The sequence below is a fragment of the Eptesicus fuscus genome, chromosome 12 (genome assembly GCF_027574615.1).
Source record: "Eptesicus fuscus isolate TK198812 chromosome 12, DD_ASM_mEF_20220401, whole genome shotgun sequence".
NCBI classification, from domain to species: Eukaryota; Metazoa; Chordata; class Mammalia; order Chiroptera; family Vespertilionidae; genus Eptesicus; species Eptesicus fuscus.
Genome location: NC_072484.1, coordinates 8,083,738 through 8,099,039, shown reverse-complemented (window position 1 = coordinate 8,099,039; position 15,302 = coordinate 8,083,738). Strand labels below are relative to the sequence as shown.

Here is a 15,302-nt window from a genome sequence, read left to right as displayed (position 1 = left end):
GCAGGTTAAAATTGGTCCGTTCTTGGCTAATGCTGTTAGACATTTTTGAGAAAAGGCAATGAGAAGTGGTCATTATCCATTATCTGCATGAAATATTTCAGAGAAAGAAGCAACATTTGCCAGAGAGAGAGAGAGATGTTTGACTTGAAGCCAGGCAAGAGGGAAACAAGATCACCTCCTCGCTCTGTGGGGTGGCTGTGCTAATGATGTTATTTCGGGTAAACTGGGAATATCTGTCTGAAAAAATACGGATGGCGCATCGGTTTCTCCTACTTTCAGAAGGTTGTTCTGGACAATAATTCTGTCTCTTTTCTTGGCAAAACACACACACACACACACACACACCTCCAAACTTTCCAGTCTTAGAAAGAACTACATAAGTGCAAGTGTTTATATTAGAAAGAACTACATAAGTGCAAGTGTTTATACATCCCTATCTGGGGAAAATGTATAGAAAACCAGCAGGCACATTTTGCTGACAATAGTTGCTACCAGTTGAAAACGCAAAGCCTAAAACTCACAGGTGGGTTGTGAGTCTCCACCCACTGGGGAGTTTCTGCTTCCTGCTTCAGGGCACGTAGTTTTGTCGCCTGCTCCTGATTTATGCATCCCTCACTGTGAGGATAATCTAAGGACAATGATTTCTAAACTGGAACTACCAGAAAGCTTATGATGTGGCCCTCTCCTCACCCTCCCTCATGAATATTTTCTCACTCTGCTTTTTAACATTGTCACCATGACATCGCCCAATACGCATATGTGCCGGATGAGATCCTAGGTGGCTGAGCACAAAGCATTTGTGGAGGAGACCTTCTGCTTGGAGCATTAGTCATCCCTCTCAATGCAACACCCAAGGCCTCTAACAAAGATCTCTCCTCTCGGATGGCAGTTACTTCATTTCTTGAAGATTGCAGACATGATCATTATGGGTAATGACCTAATAAGTTGCTATTCGATGTTTGCACATCACTTCTAGAGAAGTTCCCGGCACACAGACCACTGGATCCTTGTAGGAATGATTTAATAGCGAGCAACAAACCCCAATCTGGAGGAAACTCTTGTCTGTGCTTGACACAGACCAAGCTGACTCATCTCCTGTGCAAATGCCATGGAGAAGCTGCTGGCTTGGGGCAGGGGTGAGGGCTAACAGACTGCCATGGCCAGTGGGTTCCAGCCTCTGTGGGTTCAGGTGGCAATCAGGACGTATGTTATTTGTAAAGTGATAGAACGGGCCTGGCTGGTGAGCCTCAGTTGGGTGGGCATCATCCATGTACCGAAAGGTTGCTTGTTCAATTCCCCGTCAGGGTACTACCTGGGTTTTGGGCTTGATCCCCAGCAGGGGGCATGCAGGAAGCCACTGATAGGTGTTTTGCCCCCTCTCTCCCTCTCCCTTCCTCTCTTTCTAAAAATCCATTTTAAAAATCTTTTACAAAATAAAATAAAGTGCTTAGGACAGGCCTGGGAAGTCAGGAGGTCGTACTCCTGACTTACACACTTTATCATATTTGATCCTCCTAACTGTAAAGTGAATACCGCCATCAGGCTCATTTTATAGATGAGGAGGTTGAGCATCTGGAAGTTCCAGTAACTTTCCCAAAATCCCATTTCAGTGGTAATCGGCAAATTTGAAACAAGGCCAATAGGCCATCCTGTCTATTCATTAGCTGATCAGCACTTGAATCAGTGACTTCCATTTCTCTCTTGCTTTGTGTTTCTCATTACAAACTGGGAGCAACTGTCTAAGCCATAGGTGTTTTGTCTTTTATTTTTTTAAGATTTTTTATTGATTTTGAGAGAGAGAGAAACATTAGTCGGCTGCCTCCTGCTCACCCACTACTGGGGATCGAGCCTGCAATCCAGGCCTGTGCCCTGACCAGGAATCAAATGTGTGACCTTTCCGTGCATAGGATGATGCCCAACCCACGGAGCCGCACCAGCCGGGTCCGTTTTGTCTTTTGATCCCTGGAGAGGAAAGGAGTTGGAATTCTCAAAGTCGTGTTCTCTTTTCACAAAGCTGGTACCCACACACTCATATGGACCTGAGCAGGGAGAAGTCGATTGGCTAAATATCTTGGTACTAATTACAATTTTGTCCTGTACAGCAGGCATGTGTCCCCCGACCCACCCACCCACCCCTCCCACGGATCTTGTTCCATGGTTTCTATTCCATGAACTTGGGGTGGGGCTGAGAGTTTGCATTTCTAACAAGTTCCCGGGGGATGCTGCAGCGCTGGTCCAGGGCCACTCTTTACCCAGACACAGCCCTGGGAGGTGGGCAGCCCTGGAATGGTCACTACTTTTGAGGATCAACAGATGATAAAGTCAAAGAGCTGGTATGAGGAAGCACCAGAGAAGCATGCCTGATCTTCAATCTCTTGGCCTCCCCTGGGTCCCTTGGTTCAGGGTTTGCAAATGGATGGGCCCCAGACATACTTGATTTCATCCACATGGTTTGTCCATACAAATTATCCCAAACCCTAGACCCCCCAGCGCTCCTTGAGCAGCAGCTGCACTCTTCCGTGTGGCATCAACTTTCCAGTTACCCACAGCCCCGCTGCGTCTCTCTAGTGGGTGTCAGATTGTCTCCCTCCCACCTGACCTGCTTTGCCCATTTAAGTCACCTGCCTTCCTCCAGGAATGCATGACCTTCCCCTCTCCATATGTGTGCAGCTTCTCCCCACGATGCCCCTCTCTACCCACCGTGGCCTTCAGAGAGCGCTGTGATGCAAGTCCCAGGGAAACTCGACTTAAAGTAACCGTGCATGTGCTGACTGCATAACGTCTTGATCAAATGAATAAACAGATAAACTCAAAGGCACGGCAGAGTACTCACTTCCCCTCACTTTGACTAGCTTAGTCCTTTTTTGCTGATGACCGAGGCGTGGACAAAGTCACAAAACATGATTAGAAAAGAACTTGGCAGTCCAAAGAGCTGTGGCGATGGCCCAGGAAAGTGCCCACCTCAGGAGCACATTAAGTAAATGGACTTCTTGTTTCATACAGACCCCACCTGTTATGCATCCATTGCACGTGGAGAATGTTCCAATCCACTGAATGGCCTGCAGGAAATAACAGGAGAGATGTTGCTGTCTTTAATGACTTTCAGAAAGTTCTCCCTCCATCTCCGCAGAACACTTAGGTGCTTGGGAGAAGTTGCCCGTCATGGCACCCAGTGCATCTTCAACATCCCTTTAGACAGAGAGCTCTCCTGGCCCTGTGTTCATAGAGGAGGGAATACGCCTTCTCCCTCCATCTGGGTGTACAAGTCACACTCATGATGTTATACCTGGTGTGGCAGGGATAAAAGTCCATGTGCCACGAATGTTGTTTTTCCAGTTGAAAGTGCTCCTGTTAGAAATGTTCGTGAACTTTGATGATTTCTTTAGACGGCAGGGAGGCCAGGCCTTGGCTTGTGTTCCTGGGCTCTCTGTAAAGTGAATGGTGTCAGGGGTTCCCTCACCCCCAGCCTATCGCCTCCTGAAACACAAAGCAGACAGGTCCCTTCAACTCGGCCTTCCCGGGGGTCCACCCAGGGCCAGGCCACCACTGAAGTGGAGCTCGGCCTCCTTGCACTAAATCCTCCATCTCTCTCCTCAGCCTGCCAACAGGAGTGCCAATTAGTGCCAATAATTGTAGCCGTACTCGACCATGGTCACCAAAACACTAGAGGCTCATGACAGGGAGACCTCCTCCATGTCATCAGTTAGCGTATCTACTGGATACATGGCAAGAAACTCTTGCAACCTCCTCATTTACGTCCGCCTGCCCACTGGAATCTTCATGTGATTTTAAACTGTCATTTAGTGGGGTAGATTGGCGAAAATGATCCTGTCACCTCCGGATGTGTTTTTAAATGAGGTCTTGGTTGAATTCTGGGCTAGTGTCTGAAATCAGCCTTCTTGAGCTTTATATTCTATGCTCGTGATAACTCCGCTGCCACTTTGGAAACCATCAGTGTTTTATAGAAACACTTTATAGTGGATTCTCAAGGCCACCACACAAATAGGCACCCAGCAAAAATATCTGTCATTGAACAACAGGCCACCCTGAATTATTTTGCACAATTTCATTAAATCATTCTGACTAGACATTTCTGGAGCAATTGAGGTGGTGTTATTTTTTTAATTGTTTCTCCTTGGTTTTTTCTAACCTTTAATATAAGAGGTAATTTCTAAACATTAAGGGTTTATTTCCAAAATTCAAAAATTTGCAGCATATGTATTTCTCCAATACATTTCTCCTTTTTAAAGCCAAGACTTCAGGAGAAGCCCACCCTGATGTTTGTGTAGCATGCCTGCTGGGACAGCGAATGCACCTGTCCATGACAAATCAGTCCGTACTTTCCAAGTTCCCACGTGTGAGTCTTTTTTGAATCAAAGTCTGCTCCCCCAAAGGGTGTGTTTTCTGATGTTTTGCAGTCTTGGTGCTTATCTGCAATCTTCACACTTCGAAGTCTAAATCCACAGGGATAGCTAGCAGCAAAGTTGGAGGTGAAGTTGTTCTGAAGAGATGATGTAGGTACAGTCCTTCTGATTTCTTCATTGAGAAAACTTGATCGGGTGGTTCTCATTCACACCTGACCCGTGTTGGGCGGGGGCAGTGGGGGTAAGGAGTACTTTACCCATCACAGGTGCCAATTACATGGCTGAGAAGCGGAGCCAGTTTGCCCCTGGAGTAGCCCCCTTCCATTGCATGACCTACCTATTCACTCATTCACTCAGAGTTCATGGGCATCATTCTGTGCCAGGGTGTGCCCTCAGTGCTGGGGGAAGCAAGGCCTCTGTCTTCAGGGGGACAGACATTTGATCTTTATATCTAGGGAGAGGGGGCAATCAGAAACAAACAAGATTTCCAAGTGTACTGAGTGCCATAGGGATTTCAGCACATAGGTTGATATGATCTAGATTTGCACAGAGCGGGGCCATTTGAGCTGAAACCTGGAGAATGAAAAAGAAGCAACTATGGGAGGGTCCAAAGAAAGAACTTAGCAGGTAGAGAAATCATCAGTTTCAAAGAAGCTTGTGAAGGGTGGGTGGTGAAGCAGGAGCGTGCGGACTGCTGTGCCTTAGGCATGGACAGCAGGGCGAGAGCAACAAAGCAGAGGCCAGGCCCAATCCCCACGCTCTGTGCGACATGCTAAGGGCTGGAATTTTACTGTAGGTGCAGCAGAATGACATTGCAGGAGTTCAAACAGAGCAATGTCACCACCTAATACCTTTCACAAGGAATGTGCTGGCAGTTCTTTGGAAAACAGGCCGGAGTCATTCAGTCACCCAAGCAAACGATAGTGGACCCAGCAGAGTGGAGGCCGGGAGTGGAGCGGAAAGTAGCTCTCGTGTAGGTCATTCCTGCGTAGCACTGACGGGGTTTGCTCGTGAGTCAGCTGTCCTGGCAACGGAGATGCTCCCTGTGGCCAGAGTTGGACAGTGGGAAGGGAGGAAATGAGGAATTTAGTTCGGAATGAAAGATGGTTGATCTTTTACCCGGAATCAAGGAGGTTCTACAGACAATAGTCCTTTCTCACCGTGTCTCAGTGGAATTGTGATCGTCTTCTAAATAAGTATTCATAAGAATAAACTTGCCACTCATTCACTTCACCAAGACTCACACATGAAGCAAGCTTATTAAACAAATCATCGAGAGAGCGAGAGAGAGAGACAGATGCTCATTATCCAGCCCAATCACCCCCTTCTGGCTGCCCTCCCTCTCCCGCCTCAGCTGCCCGTGGCAGACAAAGCCACTTAAGTGAGGTGAGCAGTTCTAAATGTATAATATTAACATGTGTTTTTAAAAATTACTTGGAACCCGCCGCCATTGTTCTAACGCACTGACATTGACGGATGCTTCGGCACTTTTTTTATGAGGCTTTTCAATGTATTACCTTATCGGGTGCATAAGCTTTAGTCTGTTCTGCAGAAGAAAACAGACAAGAAGGGTCTCCCAGCACGAGTTACTCTCCTGTAAAGGCGATAGTAAACATGCCAATGCCTAATTAAGCAGAAAATTCTATCTGTACTGTGGGGGAGGCGTTGGCTGTCTCCGACTTCTCTTCTGGGGAATCCATTTAGAAGGACAAAGTGGATTGTGGAGTTGAGCGGGTCCAGAGAGCTCAGCTTCCAACTGTCAGCAGGAAAGAAAGAACACTTCTCTCCTCCTTGTGCAAAAATGACTATACAGGCTGGAGAGTGTGTGTGTGTGTGTGTACACACGTACACACATGTGTCTTTCATCAACCCACACAAAATAACATGAATTACTTCCCAGCTTCCTACTAAGTATCAGGCCCTGTGCTAGGCACTGAAAATACTGAGATGAAAAACCTTAGCAATGCCCTTAGCCAGCTGTGATGACAGAAAGCCCTCTTTTTTTCCTAAATTTATTCCCTTCTGTGTGTGTCTGTGTGTGCATGTGCGCACGCATTTTTCTTTGTTTCTGTCGTTACATTCCCCATAAGTGTGGTGACTATGTCTTAGCAGGAACAGTAGTCTTGGGTAACGTGTGTTGTCCCAGAGCAAGAGTGACAATGCCCCTCTAATTCTCAGGAGGGACCCCTCTTGGTTGATAAAATTTGCCCAATTCTTTGAAGCATTTTGGTTGGCTCTGTAACAATTTTGTTTATTATTTCGTAACAGACATTCTCCTTGAACTTAATGGTATGACTCCTTTTGCAAACATACAAATTAGTCCAAGAAAAAAAAGAAAATTCGATGTGGATGAGGGGGTGGTCTAATTCAGTCATTCAGCTATTTTTGAACCAGGGTTTTCTTGTAAGCAGTGATCACTTATTAATGGTTGTTTGACCAGATCGAGTAGCTTTTATGCCTGGAAATTAATTTATGGAACTAGAAACCAGCACACCAGTTTCATGAAAAACCCACTTGTCAACTTGCTAGGAAAGCGAAAACACAACACCAAGAGCAATAAAACACTGAGCACGGCCATGAATCTGATAGCCAGACTCAATTTTTACATTTCATCTTGTTTGATGGTACCGTGCCCTTAAAATCATGAGCTCTTGTCCCCAGAACTCCCACAACTCTCCCCTCCGAGGCGGTTATCCATTTAGTGACATTTCAGTGAACTTCCACTGCTAAACTTTAACCTTGGGGTCTCTGCAGTGTTTTCTTATTCAATTGGTTGGTAATAGAGAGTGGAGCCTGGTGGTTAAGACCATGGATTCTCTCATCAGACAGGGTGCATGTCATGACTATGATACTAGCTGTGTGGTCTTGAGCAAATTTCTTAACCTGAAAGCCTCAGTTTCCCCATCTGGGAAATGGAAATAATAGTTCCTACTCCATGTAGGTATGAGATGAAATGAAAGAATGCATTCACAGTGTGGTCAGCATAGGTCTTAGGAGAGTGATTGCTCACTAATATTCCTCCTCAGCAGCAGGAGCCTTTGGGGCTGCTCATGCAGCTGCTTTACCCCAACAACCCCCCTTCCCTCCTAACCCTCCGCCTGCCTACAGGACAGACCTCCAATGCATGATCCCCCTTCCCATTCCCTGGTGAATGGGAATATTGCCACTGCCCTGGGGTTTCTCCCACCTGCACTGAGGGGGAGATAGAGGCTCAGAAGGAAGGCACCGCTCTGAGATCATGCAGGCCTTAAAAATCTAAGACTGATCACCCTTGCTTTGGTGTTTCTTTGGTTGCATTTTATCCATGTGGCTCTGAAAATGGCCGGTGAAGAAAATGAGCACCTGGGCACAAATAGTCCCATTCCTCATCTTCATGAATGGCTATTTGCCCATTAATTCCCTTTGCGCCCACTCTCTCATGCCTTCATTTTCCCTATGCAATTACAGGTCCTAAATCCTTTCAGAAAGGAGAAAGCAAGCATCCCCAATAGCATTTTGCATCTACAAATCACATGTAAAATTGGCACCTCCTGGCAGTTCCCCACAAATCACAGTGCATTTGAAATTATAGGCACAAGACTGAGAGGGAATTTTCCACCTTGTCTGCAAAGGTTTTCATAAACCTGTTTGAGAATAGTAAGATAGTCCCCAAATCTCCCATTCTGACACGATTTGCTATTATTTTAAAACTAGAGGCCTGGTGCACGAAATTCATGCACCGGGGGGGAGGGGAGGGGGGTCCCTCAGCCCGGCCTGCACCCTCTCCAATCTGGGACCCTTTGGGAGATGTTTGGTTTAGGCTCACAGGGATCAGGCCTAAACCAGCAGTTGGACATCCCTCTCACAATCCAGGACTTCTGGCTCTTAACCGCTCACCTGCCTGCCTGCCTGATTGCCCTCTAACTGCTCCCCTGCCAACCTCATTGATGCCTAACTGCTCCCCTGCTGGCTTGATTGCCCCCAACTGCCCTCTCCTGCTGTCCTGATCACCCCCACTGCCCTCCCCTGCTGGCCTGATCTCTCCCCCAACTGCCCTCCCCTGCTGGCCTGATCTCTCCCTCCACTGCCCTCCCCTGCCACCCTGATGGCCCCCAGCTGCCCTCCCCTACAGGCCTGGTCACCCCTAACTGCCCTCCCCTGCAGGCCTGGTCAAACCCAACTGCCCTCCCCTGCAGGCCCAGTTGCTCCCAACTGCCCTCCCCTGCCAGCCTGATCTTGCCCCCAACTGTCCTCCCCTGCTGGCCATCTTGTGGTGACCATCTTGTGGCGACATCTTGTGGCGGCCATCTTGTGACAATGTTACGGCGGCCACCTTGTGATGGCATCGCGCAACACCATCTAGGCGTTTATTATATAGGATCATTGTTTGCTGAGCTTACATAATTTTTGGGCTATCAGTGGAATATCTTTTTTAGGACTCCATAATCTCTCTTCCTGCTGTGTGATGCTCTACAAATAAAAATATAACAAAAGGACACTGGCTATCATGAATATGAGGCTGTACATTCAGATTACTTCTGAGCACTCAAAAATGACTTATTAAATGATTGTATGCCAGTAGACCCAGGTGTCTTGGTAAACCTTACCATGGAGATGCCAAGGGTCAAATCTTAGCTTTCTTATGAGCAACATCCTTCTCGGTAGAGATATGACTTTAATTGGATTTGGATTTTAGTCCAGCTTTCCTGAAAGTCATAAGCATGAATTTAGCAACTGTCCCATTAAAGGAATATTAGAGTGCTATTCCTTAAAAATGACAATTACTAACTTAGCATTCTAGGCATTTGTGAAGAACTATAGTTCCTGCCAATTAAGAAGCCAAGGAGGCCCAAGCCGGTTTGGCTCAGTGGATAGAGCATAGGCTCGCAGACTGAAGGGTCCCAGGTTTGATTCTGATCAAGAACACGTACCTTGGTTGCAGGTTCCCTGGCCCTGGTCAGGGTACATGCAGGAGGCAACCAGTTTATGTGTATCTCTCACATGGATGCTTCTCTCTGTCTCTCCCTCTTCCTTACACTCTAAAAAATCAATGGAAACATGTCCTCTGGTGAGGATTAACAAAACAAAAAAAGAAGCCAAGGAGGGTTAGGTGGCACGAAGGGCATCATTTGGCTTTTCCTGTACCCATTGCCTACAGTTCATGCACAGGTAGACAGATTGCTCTTCGGTGGGATGTGGAAAGCCCTTATCCCAGTGGAAATCAGGATGGAACCTGTGACCTGGTGCTGATATTTCATCTCTTCTTGTCTTGCAGGCTACGCCCAGGAGGAACAGCTGAAGGACCAGGAGGAGATAAAAGAGGAAGAGGAAGAGGAGGAAGACAGCGGTTCCGTGGTTCAACTCCAGAGCAGCAATGACCCCGGGACAGACGAGGAGCTAGACATGGGCCCGGAGCCGAAGGGCTGCTTCAGCTACCAGAACTCCCCAGGCAGCCACTTGTCCAACCAGGACGCGGAGAGCGAGTCTCTGCTGAGCGATGCCAGTGACCCCGTGTCCGACATCAAGAGCGTGTGCGGCCGGGATGCCCTGGACAAGACAGCCGGAGCTCGGCCCAAGCTGCCCGGGGAAGCCCACAACTGCATGGACAAAATGACGGCCGTCTATGCCAACATCTTGTCTGATTCCTACTGGTCGGGCCTGGGCCTGGGCTTCAAGCTGTCCAACAGCGACAGGCGGCATTGTGACACCCGAAATGGCAGCAGCAAGACGGATTTTGATTGGCACCAAGACGCTCTGTCCAAAAGCCTGCAGCAGAACCTGCCCTCCAGGTCCGTGTCGAAGCCCAGCCTGTTCAGCTCGGTGCAGCTGTACCGGCAGAGCAGCAAGGCGTGTGGGAGCGTCTTCACCGGGGCCAGCAGGTTCCGCTGCCGCCAGTGCAGCGCCGCCTACGACACCCTGGTCGAGCTGACCGTGCACATGAACGAGACGGGCCACTACCAAGACGACAACCGCAAAAAGGACAAGCTTCGGCCCCTGAGCTACTCCAAGCCCCGCAAGCGGGCCTTCCAGGACATGGACAAGGAGGACGCCCAGAAGGTGCTGAAGTGCATGTTCTGTGGCGACTCTTTTGACTCCCTCCAGGATCTGAGCGTCCACATGATCAAAACGAAACATTACCAAAAAGTGCCTTTGAAGGAGCCAGTCCCCACCATTTCATCGAAAATGGTCGCTCCGGCAAAGAAACGCGTCTTTGATGTCAACCGGCCGTGTTCCCCGGACTCCACCACGGGCTCGTTCGCAGACTCGTTTTCGTCCCCGAAGAGCAGCAGCCTGCAGCTGTCCTCCAACAACCGCTATGGCTACCAGAACGGCGCCAGCTACACCTGGCAGTTCGAGGCCTGCAAGTCCCAGATCCTGAAGTGCATGGAGTGTGGGAGCTCCCACGACACCTTGCAGCAGCTCACCACCCACATGATGGTCACAGGTCACTTTCTCAAGGTCACCAGCTCTGCCTCCAAGAAAGGGAAGCAGCTGGTGTTAGACCCGCTGGCGGTGGAGAAAATGCAGTCTTTGTCGGACGTGCCGAACAGTGATTCTCTGGCTCCCAAGCCATCAAGTAACTCAGCTTCGGACTGTGCAGCTTCTACGACTGAGATAAAGAAGGAGGGTAAGAAAGAAAAGCCAGAGGAGGCCAACAAGGAGGAGAAAGCCGTGAAAAGCGAGGACTATGAAGACCCTCTACAAAAACCGTTAGACCCTACAATAAAGTATCAGTACCTACGGGAGGAGGATCTGGAAGATGGCTCCAAGGGTGGAGGGGACATCCTGAAGTCACTGGAAAACACTGTCACCACAGCCATCAACAAGGCCCAAAATGGGGCTCCCAGCTGGAGCGCGTACCCCAGCATCCACGCCGCCTACCAGCTGTCGGAGGGCACCAAGGCCTCCTTGCCTCTGGGCTCCCAGGTGCTGCAGATGCGGCCTAACCTCACCAACAAGTTGAGGCCGATTGCTCCCAAGTGGAAAGTCATGCCCCTGGTTTCTGTGCCCACGAACCTGGCCCCATACACTCAAGTGAAGAAGGAGCCAGAAGACAGAGAGGAAATAGTGAAGGAGTGTGGGAAAGAGAGTCCCCGCGAAGAAGCGTCATCTTTCAGCCACAGTGAGGGGGAGTCTTGCTCCAACAGCGAACCCCCTTCCGAATCCAAAAAGCCTGAGCCTTGCCCCCCGAAGGAGGAGGACAAGCTGATGAAAGAGGGCGGTGAGAAGGAGAAACCCCAGCCCTTGGAGCCTGCGTCTCCCCTCAGCAATGGGTGCGCCCTCGCCAACCACGCGTCGGCCCTGCCGTGCATCAACCCGCTCAGCGCGCTGCAGTCCGTCCTGAACAACCACCTGGGCAAAGCCACGGAGCCCTTGCGCTCCCCTTCCTGCTCCAGCCCCAGCTCAAGCACAATCTCGATGTTTCACAAGTCGAGTCTCAGTGCCATGGACAAGCCGGCCTTGAGTCCTGCCACCGCGAGGCCGGCCAGCGTGTCCAGGCGCTACCTGTTTGAGAACAACGATCAGCCCATCGACCTGACCAAGTCCAAAAGCAAGAAAGCCGAGTCCTCGCAAGCACAATCCTGCACGTCCCCGCCTCAGAAGCATGCTCTGTCTGACATTGCCGACATGGTCAAAGTCCTCCCCAAAGCCACCACCCCGAAGCCCGCCACTTCCTCCAGGGTCCCGCCCATGAAGCTGGAAGTGGACGTCAGGCGCTTCGAGGACGTCTCCAGTGAAGTCTCGACGTTGCATAAAAGAAAGGGCCGGCAGTCCAACTGGAACCCTCAGCACCTTCTGATCCTGCAGGCTCAGTTTGCGTCGAGCCTCTTCCAGACGTCGGAGGGCAAGTACCTGCTGTCCGACCTGGGCCCCCAAGAGCGAATGCAGATCTCAAAGTTTACGGGACTCTCGATGACCACCATCAGCCACTGGCTGGCCAACGTCAAGTACCAGCTTAGGAAAACGGGCGGGACGAAATTTCTGAAAAACATGGACAAAGGCCACCCCATCTTTTATTGTAGTGACTGTGCCTCCCAGTTTAGAACCCCTTCTACCTACATCAGCCACTTAGAATCTCACCTCGGTTTCCAAATGAAGGACATGACCCGCATGGCCGTGGAGCAGCAAGGCAAGGTGGAACAAGAGATCTCCCGGGTGTCGTCGGCTCAGAGGTCTCCGGAAACCATAGCTGGCGAAGAGGATACAGACTCTAAGTTCAAGTGTAAGTTGTGCTCTCGGACATTTGTGAGCAAACACGCAGTAAAACTCCACCTAAGCAAAACGCACAGCAAGTCACCCGAACACCACTCTCAGTTTGTAACAGACGTGGATGAAGAATAGCTCTGCAGGTATGGGTTTGCTCCCAGGTGGTGTGACGGTGGCCTTGGAGGAGTTCCTTGAAGGGAGATGGGTCTCTTAGGCAGCTAACGTCTCCCCACACCAGAGGCCAGTAGCCTGCTGGAACAGGACTTAGTTTTACAAAGACTAGAATATGATAAATAAGTCCTATCTGTTCTCTCAGTCTCTCCAGTGTAGACTTGGGCATTAGCATGAAATGGGTTTAGGGAGATGGAGCTCACAGATTCCCGCTTCATGATTCGTGATCCCCGTAGTTTCCCAAGGCCCAGCTTGCCAGGGCCGCCCAAGGCTACACGTCATTTTAATTAATAAGTACTAATTTCTCTCCCGTCCCATTTCACCACCTCCCCTGCCCATAGGAATGCTAATGACTTAGAAAGTGAGAAAGAAAAGGCCATCCACAGAACAAAGACTGTAGAGTTCCTGGGGGCAGCCACTGTGCAGATTTCTTAATCAGCTTATGAATAGTTTAAAGTTGTCTTTATCGTCATTACTTGTAATCAATGCTTTTTGCAGCTACTGTCAGCACTCGCTCCCTTCTGCCCCCTTCCCTTTGCTCATTCCTCCCTTAGGTTTCCCTTGAATGAGCATCTGCCCTGAAGTCAGATGATAGAAAATAGTATTCTCTGCACAACACTGAGATGAAAAGAGAGGAGGCGTATCTTCTTCTCTCATCTTTGGTTTTCCTTAGGATAGACTAATTCCAGAGTCCACCTGTAAGGAAGATGGGTGCGAGGCATGCCCTTGAGATTGTGTTTTACAGAAAGAAGCAAATTACTTTCTGCCCACCCATTGCCAATGCACATGGGTCTCCCAGCTTCAAGATGACTTGCATCGTGCATCATAGAAGCTCTTTGCCTTGTAAAGTCACCAGGGCCCAGACTGTCAATGTCATCCAGGAAAGAGGACAGAGACCAAGGTCAGATACCTTGGCAGGCTAGTCACACTGGCCATCTTCAAATGTGTTCAAGGCTGGATCTTAAATCCCTTTTCTCTCAGTTTGTATTTTCTCTGCTGCCTTTTCTCTTCCCTCCATCATGACACCACCCCATGTGTTAGGGACCCTCACATATATTCAGGGTGTCTTCCACCACAGGCCACACCCCAAGATGAGGACCCACCCAAGCTTTGGCACTTGCTGGTCCAGTCTATGTTGTGCTAGGTTACAGATGAGCTCTTTTGATTAATTCACAATAAGACACGAACAGCTACAATAACAAGGTAGAAGCCCTCATCATCTCCGATGGTCAGAGTGTTTGTTTTTCAATAGGAGGCTTTTAGGTCAAGCCACAGAGGTATGAGCACTTAGCAGGGTCCAGGTGGAGACAGGTGTGTATATAACGTGGCTTCAGGCTCACTTCCCAATAGGGAGGGAGGCTGGCGGGGTGTGAGATGGTCACATGAAATAAAGGGTTAAAACGTCAGATCTGGGACTTTCAGTGAAAATATCTAAGAGCTTCTGATAAAGGGGATGCCATCCCATAATTCCAATGGCTCTCTGGGCTCCAATGAAGACTATTGTTTTGTTTGCATGTTTTTATCATGATAATTAAAACGTGTTACTGGCAGATTCATCTCTTGCTTTCTAAGCATGATTTGTTCAGCTCATACTATTGAAAGAAACGCTGAAAATCATCTATTGAATCTACACTTGAGCTTGGGGCTCGGCATATCTATTTATTTGCTCTATAACATTTTAAGTTTTATGTAACTTGCTATTACGCTTTTCTGGTCCTTCCAAAAAAAATGGTGAATATACACAGAATATCCAAAGAGAAGAGACATGTTGCCAATCCCATAGTAGTGGGTTCAAACCATGGTGAAAAGGACAAATAGGTAATGTTTATTTGTGCTACAATAAAGACCAATTTTCCACCTGCTAGGTTTGTAATCATTTTTTAAATTAATATCACTGCCCAAACATTGCGATGTGGAAGTGGAGAGGGGGGAGAAAAAGGAAGCCATGGTCAAAATCCGAAATGTGCTTACCTGTTCTAGGGAAGCAAAGGTAAACCAATAGTTTGGGGGGGAACCTACACTAAAGGTACTGACAGCTGTTAAATGCGTAGACTAGGAGAGCTCTGTTTCTCATCTCTCTGCATTTGTTCAGGAATAAATACCTCTGATTTGGCCCTTTGGAGCCCCGTATTACAGGGTTATCCTTCTATGAAATCCGCTCCATCCTGATGGAGACACTGTGAGTCTGTGATTCTGAGGGGGGACTGCAGAAACACAGGTTTGAGTATTTGGGACTCATTTCAAGCCATGGGAGTGCGTGTGTGTTGTGTGACCATGAAATCGGTGCGGGTGTTGAGTGTGTTTATGGTGTTCTAAACATAGGCCCATCTGCCAGAACGGTTCACTATGGCACAAAGGTGGCTTTTGAAGGCTTTGGTCACTTAGAAAAGAATTCCTGTGCCCTCAGGTCCTCTTTTGGAACAATATTTATGCCAGACCTTGCCCACTGCTTTGACTGATGCATATATGGTTTTAAATGATCACCAAACAAGATCACTGTTATCTGGAACTCTGATTCTCATTGGTGTGTACAACAGCACAAATCGCACAAAATGACTTGGTGTTTTAGAAAGCATGATC

At 48.6% G+C, this 15,302-nt stretch overlaps 1 protein-coding gene across 1 annotated transcript in view; it reads left to right on the top strand.

Annotated features, from left to right (window-relative positions):
- TSHZ2 (teashirt zinc finger homeobox 2) overlaps positions 1–14,272 on the top strand; it is a 260,346-nt gene extending 246,074 nt beyond the window's left edge. Inside the window, exon 2 of the mRNA XM_028145026.2 lies at positions 9,619–14,272. Within this exon, the coding sequence (XP_028000827.1) occupies positions 9,619–12,686 (3,068 nt within the window). The 3' untranslated portion in view covers positions 12,687–14,272. The remainder of the gene's footprint in view (positions 1–9,618) is intronic.
- The last annotated feature ends 1,030 nt before the right edge of the window (positions 14,273–15,302 follow it).